Source organism: Cricetulus griseus, chromosome 6 (genome assembly GCF_003668045.3).
Source record: "Cricetulus griseus strain 17A/GY chromosome 6, alternate assembly CriGri-PICRH-1.0, whole genome shotgun sequence".
In the NCBI taxonomy this organism is placed as follows: domain Eukaryota; kingdom Metazoa; phylum Chordata; class Mammalia; order Rodentia; family Cricetidae; genus Cricetulus; species Cricetulus griseus.
Genome location: NC_048599.1, coordinates 88,577,121 through 88,597,889, shown reverse-complemented (window position 1 = coordinate 88,597,889; position 20,769 = coordinate 88,577,121). Strand labels below are relative to the sequence as shown.

The 20,769-nt window shown below is 36.4% G+C and overlaps 1 protein-coding gene across 1 annotated transcript; it reads left to right on the top strand.

Annotated features, from left to right (window-relative positions):
* Positions 1–402: 402 nt before the first annotated feature.
* Positions 403–1,341, top strand: LOC100751455 (olfactory receptor 10AG1). Its single transcript, XM_027421147.1, has one exon. It carries the CDS (start codon positions 442–444, stop codon positions 1,339–1,341), a length of 900 nt encoding a protein of 299 aa, XP_027276948.1. The 5' UTR covers positions 403–441.
* Positions 1,342–20,769: the final 19,428 nt, after the last annotated feature.

Sequence of the window (20,769 nt, the reverse complement as noted above, 5' to 3'; positions counted from 1 at the left end):
AGGCAAACAATTTTCAAATAAATATTTTAAGATATTTAATGTCTATTTTATTTATTTTGTATTAAAATTATGTAGTTCTACAGAAACAAACCTAGAAAACACATTGAAGCAAACAGAAAAATCATAGGCCTTTTCAGATATTTTATGTACATTTTAAGTAATGTGTCTTATCAATGTAAAATTAATAAACTATTTCTTAGAAAGCTATAGGTCCAACTTCTATATGACCATTTCTTCATTAAGAACATGTATTTAATTATAGTTTTAGAAAAATGCAATTTAAAATTTCATTATTAGAAACAGAAAACTAAAATGTGTGCTATCAGAAAATTATACATGAAACTAAATAGGCTGAAATCAGAAGTGATATCTATTTGTGATTTAACATTTCCATAGGTGAAATATGATGAGATCAAGGACATAGAGAATGTTTCTACAGTGATGCAATTTGTGCTTTTAGGATTTTCTGACCTTCCCAACCTCCAAGGATTTCTATTTGCAGTGTTCTCTGTTGCTTATATAATTATCCTTATTGGAAATATCATCATAATAGCAATAACCATTATGGACCCTGCATTGCAGAAACCCATGTATTTTTTTCTGGCAAATTTTTCCTGTCTAGAAATCTGTTATGTGTCAGTTACTGTCCCAAAGATTCTATTCAACATTGAGATTCGGAACAGAAACATTTCAATAATGTCCTGTGCCACCCAGTTGTGTTTCTTCCTTATTTTTGGAACTACTGAATGTTTCCTACTGGCTGTAATGTCCTATGACCGCTATGTTGCCATTTGCAACCCTCTGCACTACATCCTGATTATGAATCCAAACAAGTGCACTCACCTGGCAGTGTTTTCCTGGCTCGGTGGCATCCCTGTACAGATAGGACAAACATGTCAGATATTCTCTCTGCATTTCTGCAATTCTAACCAAATAGACCACTTCTTCTGTGACATTCCTCCCATTCTCAAGCTGGCATGTGGGGACACTTCAGTGCACGAACTGTCTGTCTATGTGGTTGTCATGGTGGTGGCTGCATTCCCCTTTATACTGGTGCTTACATCCTACAGTAAAATCATTCTCACCATCCTAAGCCTGCCAACAGCCAAAGGGCGAGCAAAAGCCTTCTCAACATGCTCTTCTCATTTGCTGGTGGTGGTTTTGTTTTATGGGTCAGCTACAGTTACCTATTTGAGGCCAAAGTCCATGCATTCTCCAGGAACTGACAAACTGCTCTCTCTGTTCTACACCATTGTGACTCCCATGTTCAATCCTCTGATATACAGCCTTAGGAACAAGGAGGTGATTACTGCTCTCAAAAGGTTGTTTCTTAAAGCATAGTGTTAGCCATTTACTTTAAATGTTCTTTGCGGTTAGGTTTTTAGAAAACAATCTTAACTCTGCTTATGCTTGCTTTGAGAATGTACTCACCATTTCGTTCTTAATTATTTTGAAATTTTACACTATTTGTATTTACATTATGTAAATCATGTGTTTTCAATGATGTATGCCTATGGGAAATTGCTTACTAAATATCCATTTACATATTTGTAAATATGCATCTTTGTTTCTCTATTATATAGAACAGTATTTTTAACAAGAATATATGATGGGATATTTCTATATTTACATGAGAGAATGCATAAATATGTTAGTCTGTCATAAATTAGAGTTCAAGCAATACCTATGCACTTTACAATATCAACACCTATTGTACTATAGTAATTTAACTGCCCATGCATTGATAAAGATTACATATATAGTAATATTGAAAGAGACATTGATGCACATCCCGTCTTCCTAGTAAATCCTCATAACACTACACTAAATAGCACAGCATTTCTACCATGTTTTAATGCTTTGTTCCTGTGCACATTTTGCAATTTTTTACTATTTTTGACAATATTGTTTGCCTTAGATTACTTTTTATCTTCCTAATCATGCTACAAAATTCTATCCATCTTAAAAATTTCCAAATCATCATATATATTGAGTACATTGCATAAATACATTTAGATGTGTATATACACACATAGTTAAAAACATATATATCATTTATATACTTATTATATATATATGATATATATATATATATATATATATGGATATTAGAGTAAAAGATGCCCTGAAGTTGATTAATAAAGTAAACAGAATACATGAGGATGAAAGAGGAGATGAGAAGTTGTGCAATTTTATTATAGTTTCAAAAATTATTATTAAAATATCAAAGAACTTGAATGTGAAATTAGCTGTTTGAAGTTTTTCAGGAGTTTCAGAATCATCTTAGACTCTACACAGTTGCATGATTTTTCATCTTAAATAATCCTCAGAATTTTCATCATTCCTGAGGTTACTAACATTATTAAATATTTGATCTGGCTTGTCAAGGAAAAGGAACAGCATGTAGTACAATCATGAACTCCCATCCATGTACCACTAGATTCTCAAGTCACTAATTCATTGAAAGAGAATTTTCAATTCACCTTAATCTTTGTTCTTCTTTTACATTTAGGAGTGATTACACAGTTAAATACAATAGTAAATGTTAGTGCACAGCACATAGTATTTTGCTTCTTCTTCTAATCATTTGCATTTCTATGATTAGTGTGATTTATTATATTTATTCTTTCATCTTTCTTATTCCTGAAAGAGTATATTGTGCATCACTTGTTACTTATTGTTTGAAATATTTCAATAATTTGCCATGATGGGTAAGAAAAAGATCATGTGAATTAAAAATGTAATGTTAAGCATAATGACCATGACAGAAATTTTCCTGTTCTTGAATTGTTTTCTGAAATTTGTTGAAGGATAATATTTTTTCTTTCTCTCCATTTTTATTTAAATTAGGAACAAGATTATTTTGCATGTCAACCCAAGTTCTTGCTGCCTCCTGTCCTTCTCCTGCCCCCTCCCCAACTAACACCTTACCTATCCCATACCCTTTCTGCTAAACAGGGAGTTTGAGGCCTTCCATAGGGGTTTTCAAGTCTGTCATAAAAGGATAATAATTTTAAGAGTAGAGTTTTATTGCATGAGTTTTGTGTAACATAAGTTTCATATTCAAGTAAAGTGCTGAACTGATGGGTACCTTTGTGATAATCTGTGTTAGTTGTCAAGTCCTGATAGCATGTTACCTTTTATTTTGTGTGTAATGTTCACAAGGAACATTGTATGCAAGAAGACAGATACAAACTGAAGAAAAAAATGTGTGGCATAGTTTGCTCATAACTCATAAAATACAAACTAACTTATGTATACATTGAGGTATCTGAAAATATTATGCATAAAACCCAAATAAAAGTCAGATTAAGAGAAATAGCAAAATAATAATTGTTTATTCCTGCAGAGTAAAAAGGAAAGGGAAGTTATAGACTAATGGGTAATAGTCCTTCTGGTGCTAATGAAAGATTAGTGATTGATGGCAGTGTTTGTGGTTAGTCTGTCTGTATATTCTTATATATTATCTGACTTTAACAATAAAGAAGGAAAATAAATAATCCCTAATGCTTTTATATATAACCCAACTAGGACTATATCATTCTTGAAGATAGGAAATCATTTGTGGGAAAGAAATTTTTATACAGATAGCCATATTGCATGGTATGAAGAGAACATTGGACCTCTTGGAATTAGAGTACAGGTTATTATGAGATGCCTTGTAGTATGAACTGAGCCCGAATCCTCTGCAAGAGAAGCCAATGTTGTTAACCACTGAGATATCACTAGCCCCAAGTGGGCAGTCTTAATCACAATTAAATTGATAGCACTATGACTCTTGATTGGCATGATGATTGTATATAAACTTAACATAGTATTTAGCAGTAGGTATTTACTGAAAACAGCAATTACTGATGTAAATGTAATGTCTTGCTTACATATTATTAAATATCTACTTCAATGTGACCAATACAGAAGCATGTGTGATTTTTCAGTGGGCATCAATTATATGATGGAACAGACTTCCACAGCTCTTTCTTTATATAAAGTTTAATAATTTCCAAGTTTACAGCTGAAGTAAATAAAACACTACTTCCAAATCTGTCCCATACTGCATACCTACTTTTTTCCAGATTTTTTATTTTAATTAGAAACAAGATTGTTTTACATGTCAATCCCAGTTCCCTCTCACTCCTCTTCTCCCCTAACACCCCCCCCCAATTAACACCCTACCTATCACATATCCTTTCTGCTCCCCAGGGAGGGTGAGACCTTCCATGGGGAGTCATCAGAGTCTATCATATCTTTTGGCATGGGGCCTAGGCCCACACCTGTGTGACTTGGTTCAGGGAGTAGCCCTCTATGTGGAATGGACTCCTAAAGTCCACACCTGTGCTGATAAATACTGAACTACTACAGGAGGTCTGGTAGATTTTCAAGGTATCCTCACTGAAAACCAAGTTCCTGGGGTCTGGACCAGTCCCATGCTGGTATCCCAGCTATCAGTCTGGGGACCAAGAGCTCCCCATTGTTCAGGTCAGCTGTTTCTGTTGGATTCACCAGCCTGGTCTGGACCCCTTTTTCACCACTCATTCTTCTCTGTAACTGGATTCCACTTCAGTTCAGTGATTAGTTGTGGGTGTCTACTTCTACTTCCACCAGCTGCTGGCTGGAGGGTATAGGATAGCATACAAGACAGTCATCAATCTCATTATCAGGGGAGGGCATTTAAGGTATCCTCTCCACTGTTGCTTAGATTGTTAACTGGTGTCATCTTTGTAGCTCTCCAGACATTTCCCTAGTGTCTGATTTTTCTGTAAACCTAAAATGTATCCCTCTGTTATGGTATCTCCTTACTTGTTTTCTTCTATTCTACCCTTGACTCAAGCTTTCTGCTCCCTCATGTCCTCCTCAACCCTCCTCTTCTCCTCTTCTCATTCTCCTAGCTCCCTCTCACCTCCTCCCATGCTCCCAATTTGCTCAGGAGATCTTATCAGTTTCCCCTTCTCCAGGGGCCATGTATATGTCTCTTAGGGTCCTCCTTGTTTACTAGCTTCTCTGGCAGTGTGGATTATAGGCTAGTAATCCTTTATTCTATGTCTAAAATCTACATATGAATGAGTGCATACCTTGTTTGTCTTTTTGTGATTGAGTTACCTCCCTCAGAATGGTTTCTTCTAGTTCCATACATTTGCTTGCAATTTTCAAGATTCCCTTGCTTTTTTTCTGCTGAGTAGTACTCCATAGGGTAAATGTACCACATTTTCTCTATCCATTCAAGAGTTGAGGGGCATGTAGGCTGACTGGACCAAAAAAAAAGCTCTCCATCACCACATAATAATCAAAACCCCAAACATACAGAATAAAGAGAAAATATTAAGAACAGCAAAGGAAAAAGGTCAAGTAACATGTAAAGGCAAACCTATCTGAATTACACCTGACTTTTCCATGGAAATTTTGAAAGCCAGAAGATCCTGGATAGATATTCTACCTACACTAAGAGACCATGGACACCAGCCCAGACTACTATATCCAGCAAAGCTTTCAATCAATATAGATGGAGAAAACAAGATATTCCATGAAAAATACAGATGCAAACAATACATATCCACTAATCCAGCCCTACAGAAAGGTCTGGAAGGAAACTTCAACCCAAGGAAGTTAACTACAACCAGAAAAATATAGGCAATAGATAATTCCACTTTACCAATGGCCAAAAGAAAAAAGGGATGGAAACCCACACATAATTTCACCATCACCACCAAATCCAAAACAAACAAGAATGAACAATCCATGGTGATTAATATCCTTCACTATTAATGGTGTTAACTCAACTATAAAAAGGCACAGGTTAGCAGAATGGATAAGAAGACAGAATCCAACCTTCTGATGAATACAAGAAACACACATCAACTTCAAAGAGAGATAATACCTAAGAACTAAAGGTTGGGAAAATATTTTCCAATCAAATGGACCCAAGAAACAAGTGGGGGTGGCAATCCTAATATCCAACAAATTGGACTTTAAAGTGAAATCAGTCAAAAGAGATGAAGGAGGTCACTTCCTACTCATCACAGGAGAAATCCATCAGGAAGAAGTGTCAATTCTGAACATTAATGCCCCAAATACACAGGCATCCACATTCATAAAAGAAACATTACTAAAACTCAGATCACACATAAAATCGCACACACTTATAGTGGGAGACTTCAACATCCCACTGTCACCACTTGCTGGAACCCAGACAGAATCTCTAAAATTGACCATATACTTGGCAACATAGCAAACCTCAACAGGTACAAAAAATTAAAATAACCCCCTGTATCTTATCAGACCACCATGCTTTAAAGTTAAAATTCAACAACACTGCGAATTGCAGAAATCCTACAAACTCATGGAAATTAAGTATTGCCCAATTGCACAATTCCTGGGTCGAGGAAGAAATAAGAAAAGAAAAGGAATTCAATGAGAAGGTGGACACAACATACTCAAACTTATGGGACACTTTGAAAGCAGTGCTAAGAGGAAAGTTCATAGCACCAGGTGCCCACATGAAGAAACAGGAGAATAATCACAGTAGAGAATTAACAGCACAACAGAAAGCTCTAGAATACAAAGAAGCCAATACACCACAGAGGAGTAGATGTCAGGAAATAATCAAATTGGCGCCAGAAATCAATAAAGTGGAAACTAAGAGAACAATGCAAAGAATCAATATCTCAAAGAGTTGGTTCTTTGAGAAAAGCAACAAGAGAGACAAACCTTTATCCAAACTTACCAAATGGCAGAGAGTGAACATGCAAATTAATAAAATCAGGCATACCTACTTTTATTTTCAGTCACATTATTTTGCTTATTTAGAATTGAAATTTATTTGACTTTTTAGTTGACTTAAAACTACAAAAATAGCCGGGCTTTGGTGGCGCTAGCCTTTAATCCCAGCACTCGGGAGGCAGAGGCAGGCAGATCTCTGTGAGTTCGAGGCCAGCCTGGTCTCCAGAGCGAGTGCCAGGATAGGCTCCAAAGCTACATAGAGAAACCCTGTCTCAAAACAACAACAACAACAAAAAACTACAAAAATATCAAACATTATCTCTATGTTCCTAAATATATATTTTAATACAAAACACTTAGCATGCCATTAAAGTAAGAAGATAAATGTTTGTCATTGAACAATTATTACAACATTCCATTTCCATCCTCCAAACACTTCTCTATAATCCCCTTTTTCTATTTCAAATTTATGGCACCTTTTTTCATTAGTTGTTATTGCTTACATGTATGTATATACATATAAATTATACTAAATATCCTGCCCATATATAAAAACAATTATATATATATATATGTGTGTGTGTGTGTGTGTGTGTGTGTGTGTGTGTGTGTGTGTGTGTGTGAATTTTTATGGTTGACCATTTGGTATTGGACAACCAATTGTTGTTCTCTATCCTGATGAAGACTATTTCTTCTGCTCTCACTCATGCAGATAGTTACCTTAACAGGCATTCATTTTCTTGCAAAGCCTACAGAAATTTGTTGCAAACTTGATCTTTGAAACTAGAAATTTCTGTGATTTTAGACACACATTTTTGCATTGTAAATAATATTATTGCTAACACATCAGGAAAGTAATTTTTAGGAGTGTGGTGATTGCATGCAGTCTCTTACTTAGCTACAGAAATTTCAGAAGACACCACTCACATAAGCTCCTTTTTTACTGAACACTTATTATAGCTGCATCCTGAGTTTCATATTATTAAAAGCCCTGGGCTGCTTTGCTGCAAAGAAGTTATAAACTGGAAATTACATCAACTGAAGCTTTCTGTGGTCTTGTGACTAAATTTCACATAAGGACTTACATATGCAAACTGTAAATGTCATTTACAGTTTCAAAGACTCTAAAAGTAATGGCTCCATTCCATCACTGTCCACTAATCTGCTTCTGCTTCATAATCTACAGGAGGATACAGACTGATTGGACTGAGTGACATGGATATGGCAAAGAAAGATTCAAGAGGAAACACCAATGACTGTTCAAAGGCCCAAACAGCCATAGAACACAGGAAGCTCAGCTGCCAATTAAAAAATAATGTTTTGGCTCAAAACACTGTATTTTCGTCATTATAAAGAACGTTTACTTTTTTGTAGGAAATATACTATTCCAATAGTTTTAAAGATGATCTCAAAACAAACACCAAAAAAGGATGAGAGGTTGATAATTTGCAAATCAAGAAGAGGAATAGGAGGAACAGTAGGAGGAGTGGGAGGAGGAAGAAAGAGGAAAAAATGGAGTAGGTGAGGGTTATGAGGAGGAGTGAGGAGGAGCAGGAAGAGGAGGGAAGATGAGGGAGGAGGGGGAGGAGAGGAGGAAGAGGGAGAGAAGAAGGAGAAGGAGAAGAAAGAAAGAAAGAAAGAAAGAAAGAAGAAGAAGAAGAAGAAGAAGAAGAAGAAGAAGAAGAAGAAGAAGAAGAAGAAGAAGAAGAAGAAGAAGAAGGCGGCACATACATATAGTATTATAGTATTTTGGTTGTTGCATCAAAATCTATGAGTGTCAGACTAAATAGCTCATTCCAATTATAAAAGACAATCAATAGAATAGTGTTCCCCAGGGTAGAGATCCATTAGTACTTAAAGAACACTCTTAGATCTGACACTAGAGTATACTGGATAATGTATAGATTCTTAAAAGTTTAAATAACTAATCTGATTTAATTTTTTCTACTAACACTTTCAATCATTTTATAGATTCCAATAAAGTTGTGTATTTTATACATTTTGCTTCAAATAATTTAGTGTTGATTACTTGTATATTAAATTTATGCTTACAAATGCATGCATGTTTATTATCAGTAAATAATCTATAGTAATAGAATATTTTTAAATATAGATTCTTCAATTTTCTTTTAAAATTCCACAAACAGGATTTGTAAATTTCCATAATCTTCTGAAATAATTATGAGATCAAATGATATCAAAAGGCAAATAACTTTATTATATAGTGAACACAGAGAGTAAAGCTAATATCATATCATTATTGTTTTCATAATCACATGAATGTTAACATGTATTAATAGAGTACTGAGTTAGTCATATACTAAACACAGTATTTGAATAAAGCATAATGCTTACATAATTAATAACATGATAGAGGTTGTATGATGCTGACTTGAGTTCCAATTTCATCCACCTGCTAACAAAGGGCTTCCTTGTTTGTTTGAGTTGCTTTCTTTGCATTATGCATGAGACTGAAATAAATTGGAAGGAATACATGAATGAAATTAAACTAAGATATTATAGGATAGGGTTAAAGTTCTCTCCTGAAGCAAGCGTAATTGTTAGGTTGCATATATTTACATATTTCCTATTGTGTTAAATTTTACAAGAGTAAAATATAATTTCCTATATGTAGGGTAGCATAAAAACAACTTATACTTCTAACTAGAATTTAGTTGCTGCTAATGAACCTTACCTTCTATCCCTCAAGTCCTAGATGCCCCAGATTCTGTTAACTTCTACAATGTTCTCTTCTCAGAAATAGTTTACATTGTTTTTTACAGTGTTTAGCATCAAATTTTAATCCGTTGAATTACATGATGATGGAAGACTATGGATATTTTAAGAACTATTTTGTGTTGGGTATTGCAAATGCAATAATACAATAAACTCTAATTTAACTTCTGTTTGATGCTTGAATCTAGATCACTTCCTAGACTTACTGTTCTTAGCAAATGATTACTTATGTGACTCTCTCTTGCAGTGAGTTAGCTCATTTGTTCCTCATTTCATTTATGAGATAATATGTCACAATATTGTTCTTACCAAAATAATTACAGATATATTATTTCTGTAAGAGATAATGGAAATGAAACCATTCTCTAGACTCCTACCCACAGATACAAATTTCAAAACTGTCGATGAGTATGAGAGGTTCTGAATTATAGCAGAAACCACCTCTTACACTTTGGGGATAAACCAATGAAGCAGCAACTTAGACTTATCAATAATTTTCCAATAAGGTACTAAACCACTTTTTTTTTTCAAATACTGATTCTGCACACATTAAATCTAGATAAATCTATTTAATGTTCTTACCATGTAGGTTTGGATATAAGGAAATGAAAATATATATAACCCCACCATGAAATACTATTATTCAACAAAACAACACAAAGTGCAAAACACCAAATGCAATGAATTACATTAGCAGGAATTAAAAATTGCTGAGAGTTTAAAAAACAGTCACAAATGTAAGTAGCAGGTGGCAGCCTTTTACAAAGAAACATACAATGTAAATGTCAAACTTACCCTCATGGGGGAAGTCCTTCTGTGTATATATTTGTCTTATTGGTTGATAAATAAAGCACTGTTGGCCAACAGGAAAGAAAGATAGGTGGGGCTAGGAGTCAAGAAGGATACTGGGAAATGTAGGAAAGGGACAGAGTAACTATGTGATCCCAACAAGAGAGATCACAGCACTGGTTTTCTGGATAAGTCTTCATAAAATATACAGATTAATGGTTATGGTTGATACTTAAACAGAGCTAGCAAATGTGAGATCCTAGTCTTTGGTCAGCAACATTGTAAATAATATTAAACTCTGTGTGTTATTTGGGTGTCCTAACATGGTGGCAGGGCTTGGGTTGCTGGTGGAAAGAGTTATCTTTACATTACCCTTAGTGTTACTTCTGAGCCTTTCAACAAATGTTTCAAAGTCCTTTTTAAAATTTTATTTTATTTTTAATAAGTTGTCTTTACATATCCATCTCCCCATTACCTCAGCCTCCTATTCTCCCATATTCCCCACCCAACCCACCCCAACCCACCACTGACTCCTCCTCAGGGATAGTGAGGCCCTCCACCAAGGATCTTCAAAGTCTGTCATATTGTTTGTGGGAGGGCCTAGGTACTCTTTGCTTTATCTGGGCTGCAATAGTATCCCTCCATAGGGAGTGGGCTCTCAGAGACCATTTGTGCTCTAGGAAAAAGACTGGCACTGCTGTTAGAGGACCCATAGACTACCTTGGACTCCTAGCTGGTACCCACATTCAGAGGGTTTGATTTGGTCCAATGCTGTTTCCCCAGCTTTATGACTAGGGTCTCCATTCTATCAGTAGGTGAGGTCCATTGTTTCTGCAGGTCTCTCTATCCCTGCCTTGGCTCCTTTGCTCAACCCTCCTCCCGCTCCACAACTGAATTCCAGTAGTATGGTTCAGTGCTTAGCTATGGGTGTCTGTTTCTGCTTCGAACAGCAAATGGATGAAGACTCTCCTTTCTCTCACTGCCCCCCCCACCCCGGGCTCCATTTGGTCAGAGGTTCTTGTCCCCATCTCCTTTGAGAAAGACTATGCAATTTTCTCTTGAGGTCCTCCTTGTTTCCGAGCTCCTCTGGCAGTGTGGAATGTAGGCTAGTGATCCTTTGCTCTATGACTAAAAAACAAAAATGAGTGAGTACATACCGTGTTTATCTATTTGTGATTGGGTTCTCTTCCTGAGGATGGTTTCCTCTAGTTCCATCCATTTGCCTGCAAATTTCATGATTCCACTGTTTTTTTTTTTTTTCATGCTGAGTAGTACTCCATTGTGTAAATATAACACATTTTCACTATCCATTCTTCAGTTAACGGAAATTTAGGTTGTTTCCAGGTTCTGGCTTTTACAAGTAATTCTGCTATGAACATAGTAGAACATATGTCTCTATTGTATGAGTGTGCATTGTTTGGATATATGGCCAAGAGTGAAATTGCTGGATCTTGAGGTATACTGATTCCCATTTTCCTGAAAAACTACCATACTGATTTCCAAAGTGGATGTTAAAAGTTTGCACTCCCACCAGCAATGGAGGATAGTTCCTCTTTCTCCACATCCTTTCCAGCAAAGATTATCATTGGTGTTACTGATTTTAGCCATTCTGACAGGAGTAAGATGGTATCTCAGTGTGGTTTTGAGTTGCATTTCCCAGGTAGTTAAGGATGTTGAGCACTTCTTCAAGTGTCTTTCAGCCATTTTGAACCCCTCTGTTCAGAATTATCTATTTAGTTCTACACTCCATCTTTTAATTGCATTGTTTAGTGTTTTGATGGCCAGCTTCTTGAGTCCATTGTATATTTTGGTGATCAGCCCTCTGTCAGATGTGGAGTTGGTAATTATTATTTCCCATTCTGTGGGCTGGTGTTTTGTCTTGCTCACTGTATTCTTTGCTATACAGAAGCTTCTCAGTTTCAGGAGGTCCCATTTAATAATTGTCCATCTCAATGTTAGAGCTACTGGAGTTATGTTTGTAAAGTGGTCTATACCAATTTGTTCAAGGGTGCCACCTAACTTCTCCTCTAGGAGGTTCATTGTGGCTGAATTTATGTTGATGTCTTTGATCCATTTGGACTTAACTATTGTGCAAGGCAATATTTATGGATCAGTCTGCAGTCTTCTATATTTTCTAATCCAGTTATGGCATCACAATTTGTTGAAGAAATATGCTTTCTTTTTACCATTTTCTAAATTTAGCTTCTATGTCAAAAATCAGATGTTCATAGGTGTGTGGCTTAATATCAGGGTTTACAATTCAATTCCATTGGTCAACCTGTCTATTTTTGTGTCAATGCCAGGCTGTTTTCAGGACTATAGCTCTATAATAGAGCTTGAAGTCAGGGATGGTGATGTCTCCAGAAATTTATTTATTGTACAGGATTGTTTTGGCTATCCTGCGATTTTTGTTTTTCCATATGAACTTGAGTACTGTTCCTTCAAGGTCTGTGAAGAAATGTGTTGGAATTTTGATGGGAAATGCACTGAATCTGTAGATTGCTTTTGGCAAGATTGCCATTTTTACTATGTTGATTCTACCTATCCAAGAGCATGGGAGATCTTTCCATTTTCTAGAAAACCTCAAGTCCAACAAATGCCTAACACAAAACATCCAGCAAATATGGGACACCGTAAAAAGACCAAACCTAAGAATAATAGGGGTAGAAGACGGTGAAGAAACACTGCTCAAAGGTACAGAAAACATATTCAACAGAATCATAGAAGAAAACTTCCCCAACCTACAGAAGGATATGCCTATGAAAGTATAAGAAACTTACAGGACACCAAACAGACTGGACCCAAAAAATTCCTCCAGACACATAATAATAAAAACACCAAATCTACAGAATAAAGAGAAAATATTAAGAGCAGCAAAAGAAAAAGGCCAAGTAACATATAAATGAAAACCAATCAGAATCACACCAGACTTCTCAATGGAAACACTGAAAGCCAGAAGGTCTTGGATAGATACCCTACAAGCACCAAGGGAGCATGGATGTCAATTACTGTACCCAGCAAAACTTTCAATCACCATAAATGGAGAAAACAAGATATTCCATGACAAAAACAGATTTAAACAATACATATCCACAAATCCAGCACTACAAAAGGTTCTGGAAGGAAAACTCCAACCCAATGAACATAACTACACTCACAAAAACACTGGCAATAGATAATCTAATTTTACCAAACACAAAAAGAAACAGGAGGGTGAAATTCACATGCAATGAAACCACAAACAATAAATCCAAAACAAAGAAGAATCAATGAACAATGGAAATTAATATCCCTAAATGGCAATTGTCTTAACTTACCCATAAAAAGATCTAGGCTAACAGAATGGATACGAAGACAGAATTCATCCTTCTGCTGTTTATAAGAAACACACCTCAATTTCAAAGACAGGTGATACCTCAGAGTAAAAGGATGGGAAAAAAATTTCCAATCAAATGGGTTCAAGAAACAAACTGGTGTAGTAATCCTAATATCTAATAAATTAGACTTTAAACTAAAAGCAATCAAAAGAGATGAAGAAGGGCATTTCATACTCATCACAGGAAAAGTTCATCAAGATGAAGTCTCAATCCTGAACATCTATGCCCCAAATACGAAAGCACCCACATTTGTAAAAGAAACATTACTAAAGCTCAAACCATACATAAAACCACACACACTTATAGTAGGAGACTTCAACATCCCCTTACACCACTAGACAGGACCACCAGACAGAAACAAAGAATCAAACGATCTGACAGAAGTTATGACCCAACTGGGTTTAACAGGTATCTATAGAATATTCCATCCAAAAACAAAAGAATATACCTTCTTCTCAGATTCACATGGAACATTCTCAAAAATTGACCACATAGTTGGCAGCAAAGCAAACCTCCACAGTTACAAAAGAATTGAAATAACCCCCTGTACCTTATCAGAGCACCATGCATTAAAGCTAGAATTCAACAGCAATATGAATTGCAGAAAACCTACATTCACGTGGAAAATGAATAACATGCAATTGCACCATTCCTGGGTTGAGGAAGAAATAAAAAAAAAAAAAATTTAAAGACTTCCTAGAATTTAATGAGAATGTAGACACAACATACAAAAACTTATGGGACACTCTGAAAGCAGTGCTAAGAGGGAAGTTCATAGCACTAAGTGCCCACATGAAGAAACTGGAGGAAAATCACATTAGAGAATTGACAGAACAACTGAAAGCTTTAGAGCAAAAAGAAGCGAACACACAAAGGAGGAGTAGACGCCAGGAAATAATCAACCTGAGAGCCGAAATCAACAAAGTAGAAACTAGGAAAACAGTACAAAGAATCAATGAAACAAAGAGTTGGTTCTTTGAGAAGATCAATAAGATAGACAAAACTAGCCAAACTAACCAAAAGGCAGAGAGAGAGCATGCTAATTAACAATATCAGAAATGAAAAGGGGGATATAACAACGGACACTGAGGAAATCCAGAGAATCTTCAGATCATACTTTGAAAACCTGTACTCCACAAAATTGGAAAATCTAAAGGAAATGCAGCTTTCTGGATAAATATCACTTACTAAAATTAAATCAAGATCAGATAAACAGTTTAAATTGACCTATAGCACCTAATGTAATAGAAGCAGTCATCAAAGCCTCCCAACCAACAAAAGCCCAGGGCCAGATGGTTTCACTGTAGAACTCTTCCAGAAATTCAAAGAAGAGCTAATTCCAGTACTCTTCAAACTGTTACACACAATAGAAGCAGATGGGATATTGCCAAACTCTTTCTACCAGGCTACAATCACTTTGATTCCTAAGCCACACAAAGATAAGACTAAGAAAGAGAACTACAGACCTATATCCCTCATGAACATCGATGGTAAAATACTCAATAAAATGTTGGCGAAGAGAATCAAAGAACATATCAGAAAAATCATCCACCATGATCAAGTAGGCTTCATCCCAGGGATTCAAGGATGTTTCAACATACGAAAATCCATCAATGTATTCCACCATATAAACAAACAAAAAAAGAAAAACCACGTGATCATCTCACTAGACACTGAAAAAGCCTTTGACAAAATCCAACATCCCTACATGATAAAGATCTTGGAGAGAACAGGAATAACAGGAACATATCTAAACATGATAAACCCAATATACACCAAACCAATAGCCAACATCAAACTAAATGGAAAGAAACTCAAAGCATTTCCTCTAAAATCAGGAAGAAGTCAAGGCTGTCCATTCTCTCCATATCTCTTCAATATTGTACTTGAAGTTCTGACTAAGGCAATAAGACAAGAAAAGGGGATCAAAGGGATACAAATTGGAAAGGATGAAGTCAAACTTTCACTATTTGGAGATGACATGATAGTCTACATTAGTGACCAAAAAAACTCTACCAGGGAAATCCTAAGGCTTCAGCAAAGTAGCAGTATACAAAATTAACTCAAAAAAATCAGTAGCCCTACTATATACAGATGATAAATCCAATGAGAAAGAAATCAGGAAACATCACCTTTCACAATATCCACAATCAACATAAAATATCTGGGGGTAACACTAACCAAAAAAGTGAAAGACCTGTACAATAAGAACTTTGAGTCTTTAAAGAAAGAAATTAAAGAAGATACCAGAGTGGAAAGATCTCCCATGCTCTTGGATAGGTAGAATTAACATGGTAAAAATGGCAATCCTGCCAAAAGCAATCTACAGATTCAATTCAATCCCCATGAAAATCCCAACACAGTTTTTCACAGACCTTGAAAGAACAATACTCAACTTTATATGGAAAAATAAAAAACCCAGGATAGCCAAAATAACTCTTTACAATCAAAGATCTTCTGGAGGCATCACCATCCCTGACTTCAAGCTCTACTATAGAGCCATAGTTCTGAAAACAGCTTGGTATTGGCACAAAAATAGACAGATATACCAGTGGAATCGAATTGAAAACCACCTTATTTTTGACAAAGGTGCTAAATCTATACAATGGAAAAAAGATAGCATCTTCAACAAATGGTGCTGGTACAATTGGATTCAGACATGCAGAAAATTGCAGATAGATCCATACCTGTCACCATGCACAAAACTTAAGTGCAAATGGATCAAAGATGTCAACATAAATCCACCCACACAGAATCTTCTAGAAGAGAAAGTGGGAATTACCCTTGAACAAATTGGCACAGGAGACCACTTCCTGAACATTACACCAGTAGCACAGACATTGAGGTCTGCAATTAATAAATGGGACCTCCTGAAACTGAGAAGCTTCTGCAAGGCAAAGGACACAGTCAGTAAGACAAAACGACCACCCACAGAGTGGGAAAGATCTTCACTGATCCCACATCTGACAGAGGAATGATTTTCAAAATATATAAAGAGCTTAAGAAACTAGCCACCAAAACACCAAACAATGAAATTAAAAAGTGGGGTGCAGAAATAGAGAATCCTCAACAGAGGAATCTGAAATGGTTGAAAGACACTTAAGAAAGTGCTCAAAATCCTTAGCCATCAGAGGAATGCAACTCAAAACAACCCTGAGATACGACCTCACACCTATCAGAATGGCTAAAATCAAAAATACCAATGACAATCTATGCTGGAGAGGATGTTGAGAAAAAGGAACACTCCTCCATTGCTGGTGGGAGTGTGAAATTGTAAGACCACTCTGGAAATCAGTATGGCGATTGCTCAGAAAAATGGGAATCAGTCTACCTCAAGATCCAGCCATTCTCTTGGGTATATACCCAAATATTGGATATTCATACAAGGACATATGTTCAACCATGTTCATAACAGCATTGTTTGTAATAGCCAGAAACTGGAAGCAACCTAGATGCCCCTCAACTGAAGAATGGATAGAGAAAATGTGGTACATTTATACAATGGAGTACTGCTCAGAAGAAAAAAAATCAATGGAATCGTGAAATTCGCATGCAAATGCATGGAACTAGAAGAAACCATCCTGAGTGACATAACCCAGTCACAAACAGGCAAACATGGTATGTACTCACTCATATATGAATTTTAGACATAGAGCAAAGGATTACTAGCCTATAATCCTCTTCACCAAAGAAACTAGGAAACATGAAGGACTCTAAGGGTTAAATGGTCCCCAGGAATGGAAGTGGCATGAACTCCTGAACTAATTGGGAGCATGAGATGGGGGGAAGGAGCTGCTACATTAAGAGCAAGAGAAGAGGAGTAGAGGAGAGGAAATGGAGGGGCAGAAATATTGAGTTGGGGGAAGAATAGAGGAGGAATGAAGAGTGAAGTGGTCTGTACCAGGTTGGAGAAACCCACAGGAACAGTTGCCCTGAACAAGGAAGAGCATGTCGACCACAGATGCTGTCGGGGAGGCCAGTACAAGACTGATCCAGACCTCTGAACATGGATGTCAATAACGAGGCCTCTGCACTCCAGGGAGCCTCTGGTGGTGGATTTGTATTTTCTCTGGTGCAAGAAGGGACTCTGAGAGCCCATCCCATGTGAAGGGTTACACTCTGACCCTGGACACATGGGGAAGGGTCCAGGCCCAACACAGGAAGATTTGGTGGATTTTGCAGAGCCCCCATTGAGGGCCCTACCCTGCCTGGGGAGTGGTGGGTGGATGGAGTGGTGGTAGGCTGGGGGTGGGGGAGGAGGGATGGGGCTGAGGGGAGGGAGAGGTAGAAGGGATTTTCATGTGAAACAAGCTTGTTCCCTAACTAGAACTAATAAATAAATTTAAAAAATAAATAAATAAAAAGAGTTTGGCAATGTACTTTCTACTTCTATTGGGTGGAACAATTTGAGGATTGCTGGTATTAGCTCTTGTTTGAATTTCTGTTGGAATTCTGCAGTGAAGACATCTGGAGATGGGCTTTTTTAGTTGGTATATTTTTGATGACTGCTTCTATTTCATTAGGGGTTATAGGTCTAGATAAGTTTCTTATCTGCTCTTGATTTAACTTTGGTAGTGCTATCTATCCAGAAAATTGTCCATTTCCTTTAGATTTTTGAATTTTGTGAAGTACAGTTTTTCAATATATGACCTGATGATTCTGTGTATTTCTTCAGTTTCCATTGTTTATGTCCCCCTTTTCATTTCTATTTGGTTAATTAGCATGCTTTCTCTCTGCCTTTTGGTTAGTTTGGATAAAGGTTTGCCTATTTTGTTGACTTTCTCAAAGAACCAACGTTTTGTTTCATTGAGCCTTTGCAGTGTTTTCCTAGTTTATACTTTAATGATCTCAGTCCTCAGTTTGATGATTTCCTGGTGTCTACTTCTCTGGGAATTGTTTCCTTTCTTTTTGCTCTAAAGTTTTTAGTTGTTCTGTCAATTCTCTAATGTTATTTCCTCTGGTTTCTTCATGTGGGCATTTAGTGCTATAAACTTTCCTCTTACCACTGCTTTCAAAGTGTCCCATAAGTTTGGGTATGTTGTGTCTTCATTATCATTAAATTCTAGGAAGTCTTTAGTTTCATTTTTTTATTTCTTCCTTGTTCCAGGAATGGTTCAATTGCAGATTATTTAATTTCCAGGAGTTTGTAGGGTTTCTGCAATTTGCGTTGTTGTTGAATTCTAAATTTAAAGTATGGTGGTCTGATAAGATAAAGGGTGTTATTCCAATTTTTTTGTATCTGTGTAGGTTTGCTACATTGCGGAGTATGTGGTCAATTTTAGAGAAGGTTCCATGAGATGCTGAGAAGAGGGTATGTACTTTTGTGTTCACTGGAATGTTCTATAGATATCTGTTGAACCCAATTGGGTCATATCATATGTTAGTTCTTTTGTTTCTTTGTTAAGTTTCTGTTGGTGGCTTATCTAGTGGTGAGAGCAGGGTGTTGAAGTCTCCTACTATAAGTGTGTGAGGTTTTATGTGTGATTTGAGCTTTATTAATATTTCTTTTACAAATGTGGGTGCCTTTGTATTTGCATAGATGTTTAGGTTTGAGACTTCATCTTGATGGACTGTTCCTGTGATAAATATGAAATGCCCTTCTTCAACTCTTTTGATTGATTTTAGTTTGAAATCTAATTTGTTAGATATTAGGTTTGCTATACCAGCTTGTTTCTTGGGTCCATTTGATTGGAAAATCTTTTCCAAACCCTTTATTCTGAGTTACCCTCTGTCTTTGAAGTTGAGATGTGTTTCTTGAATGCAGCAGAAGGATGGATTCTGCCTTCCTAGCCTGCATTTTTTATAGGCAAGTTAATACCATTGCCATTGAGGGATATTAATGACCATTGATTGTTAATTCTTGTTTGTTTTGGATTTGGTGGTGGTGGTGTTATTTTGTATGGATTTCTCCACTTTTTGTTTTTCTGTGTTTGGTAAAGTGGGATTATATATTACCTATGGTTTTTTGAGCTTTGTTATCTTCATTATGTTGGAGTTTTTCTTCCAGTAATTTTTGTAGGGCTGGATTTGTGGATATGTAGTGCTTAAATCTGGTTTTGTCATAGAGTATATTGTTTTCTCCATCTATATTGATTGAAAGCTTTGCTGGATACAATAGTCTGGGATGACATCCATGTTCCCTTAGCATTTGTAGAACACCTATCCAGGAACTTCTGGCTTTCAAAGTTTCCATTGTGAAGTCAGGGTGTATTTCAGATAGGTCTGCCTTTGTATGCTGCTTCGCCTTTTTCTTTTGCTGCTCTTTATATTTTTTTCTTTATTCTTAAGTTTGGTGTTTTGATTATTATGTGACAAGGTGACTTTTTTTGTGGGCCAATCTATTTGGTGTTCTGTAAGCTTCTTGTACTTTCATAGGCATATCCTCTTTAGGTTGGGGAAGTTTTCTTCTATGATATTGTGGAATAAGTTTTCTGTGCCTTTCAGGTGAATTTCGTAGCCTTCTTCTAAACCTATTATTCTTAGGTTTGGTCTTTTCATGGTGTCCCATATATCCTGGATATTTTCTGTTAGGGATTTGTTGGATGTGAGATTTTCTTTGGTCGATGACTGTATATCCTCCACTGAGTCTTCAACACCTGAGATTCTCTCTTCCATCTCTTGAATTCTATTGGTAATGCTTAAATCAGTGGTTCCTGAACATTTACCCAGCTTTTCTATTTCTAGTATCCACTCATTCTGTGTTTTCTTTATTGTTTCTAATTGTGCTTTCAAACTGTGAACTATTTGAATTGTTTCCTTCACTTGTTCGTTTGTTTTCTCTTGGCTTTCTTTAGATTCTTTAAGAGATTTGTTATTTCTTGAATTTTTTGGTTTGTCTTTTCCTCCATTTCATGTAATTTTTTTCTATTATTACTTTAAGGAATTTTCTTGTTTCCTCTTTAATGGTCTCTATCATCTTAATAATAGAATTATTAAGGTCCATCTCTTCTACATCCTCTGCATTGGGCTTTTCGGTTCTTGTTGGTGTGGAATCCCTTGATTCTGGTGGTGTCATAACGGTCTTTCTTTTTTTGAGTGTGTTCTTATTCTGTCTTCTACCCATCACTTCTTCCAGTGGGTACAGGTGGGATCTCTTCTCACGCAGCAGGTGGAGGGCTCAGACTCAGGCAGCAGACTCAGGCTCAGGTGGCAA

Excerpts from the sequence above, each read along its gene's own strand:
- LOC100751455 (XM_027421147.1), top strand. The coding sequence starts at position 442 with ATGCAATTTGTGCTTTTAGGATTTTCTGACCTTCCCAACCTCCAAGGA.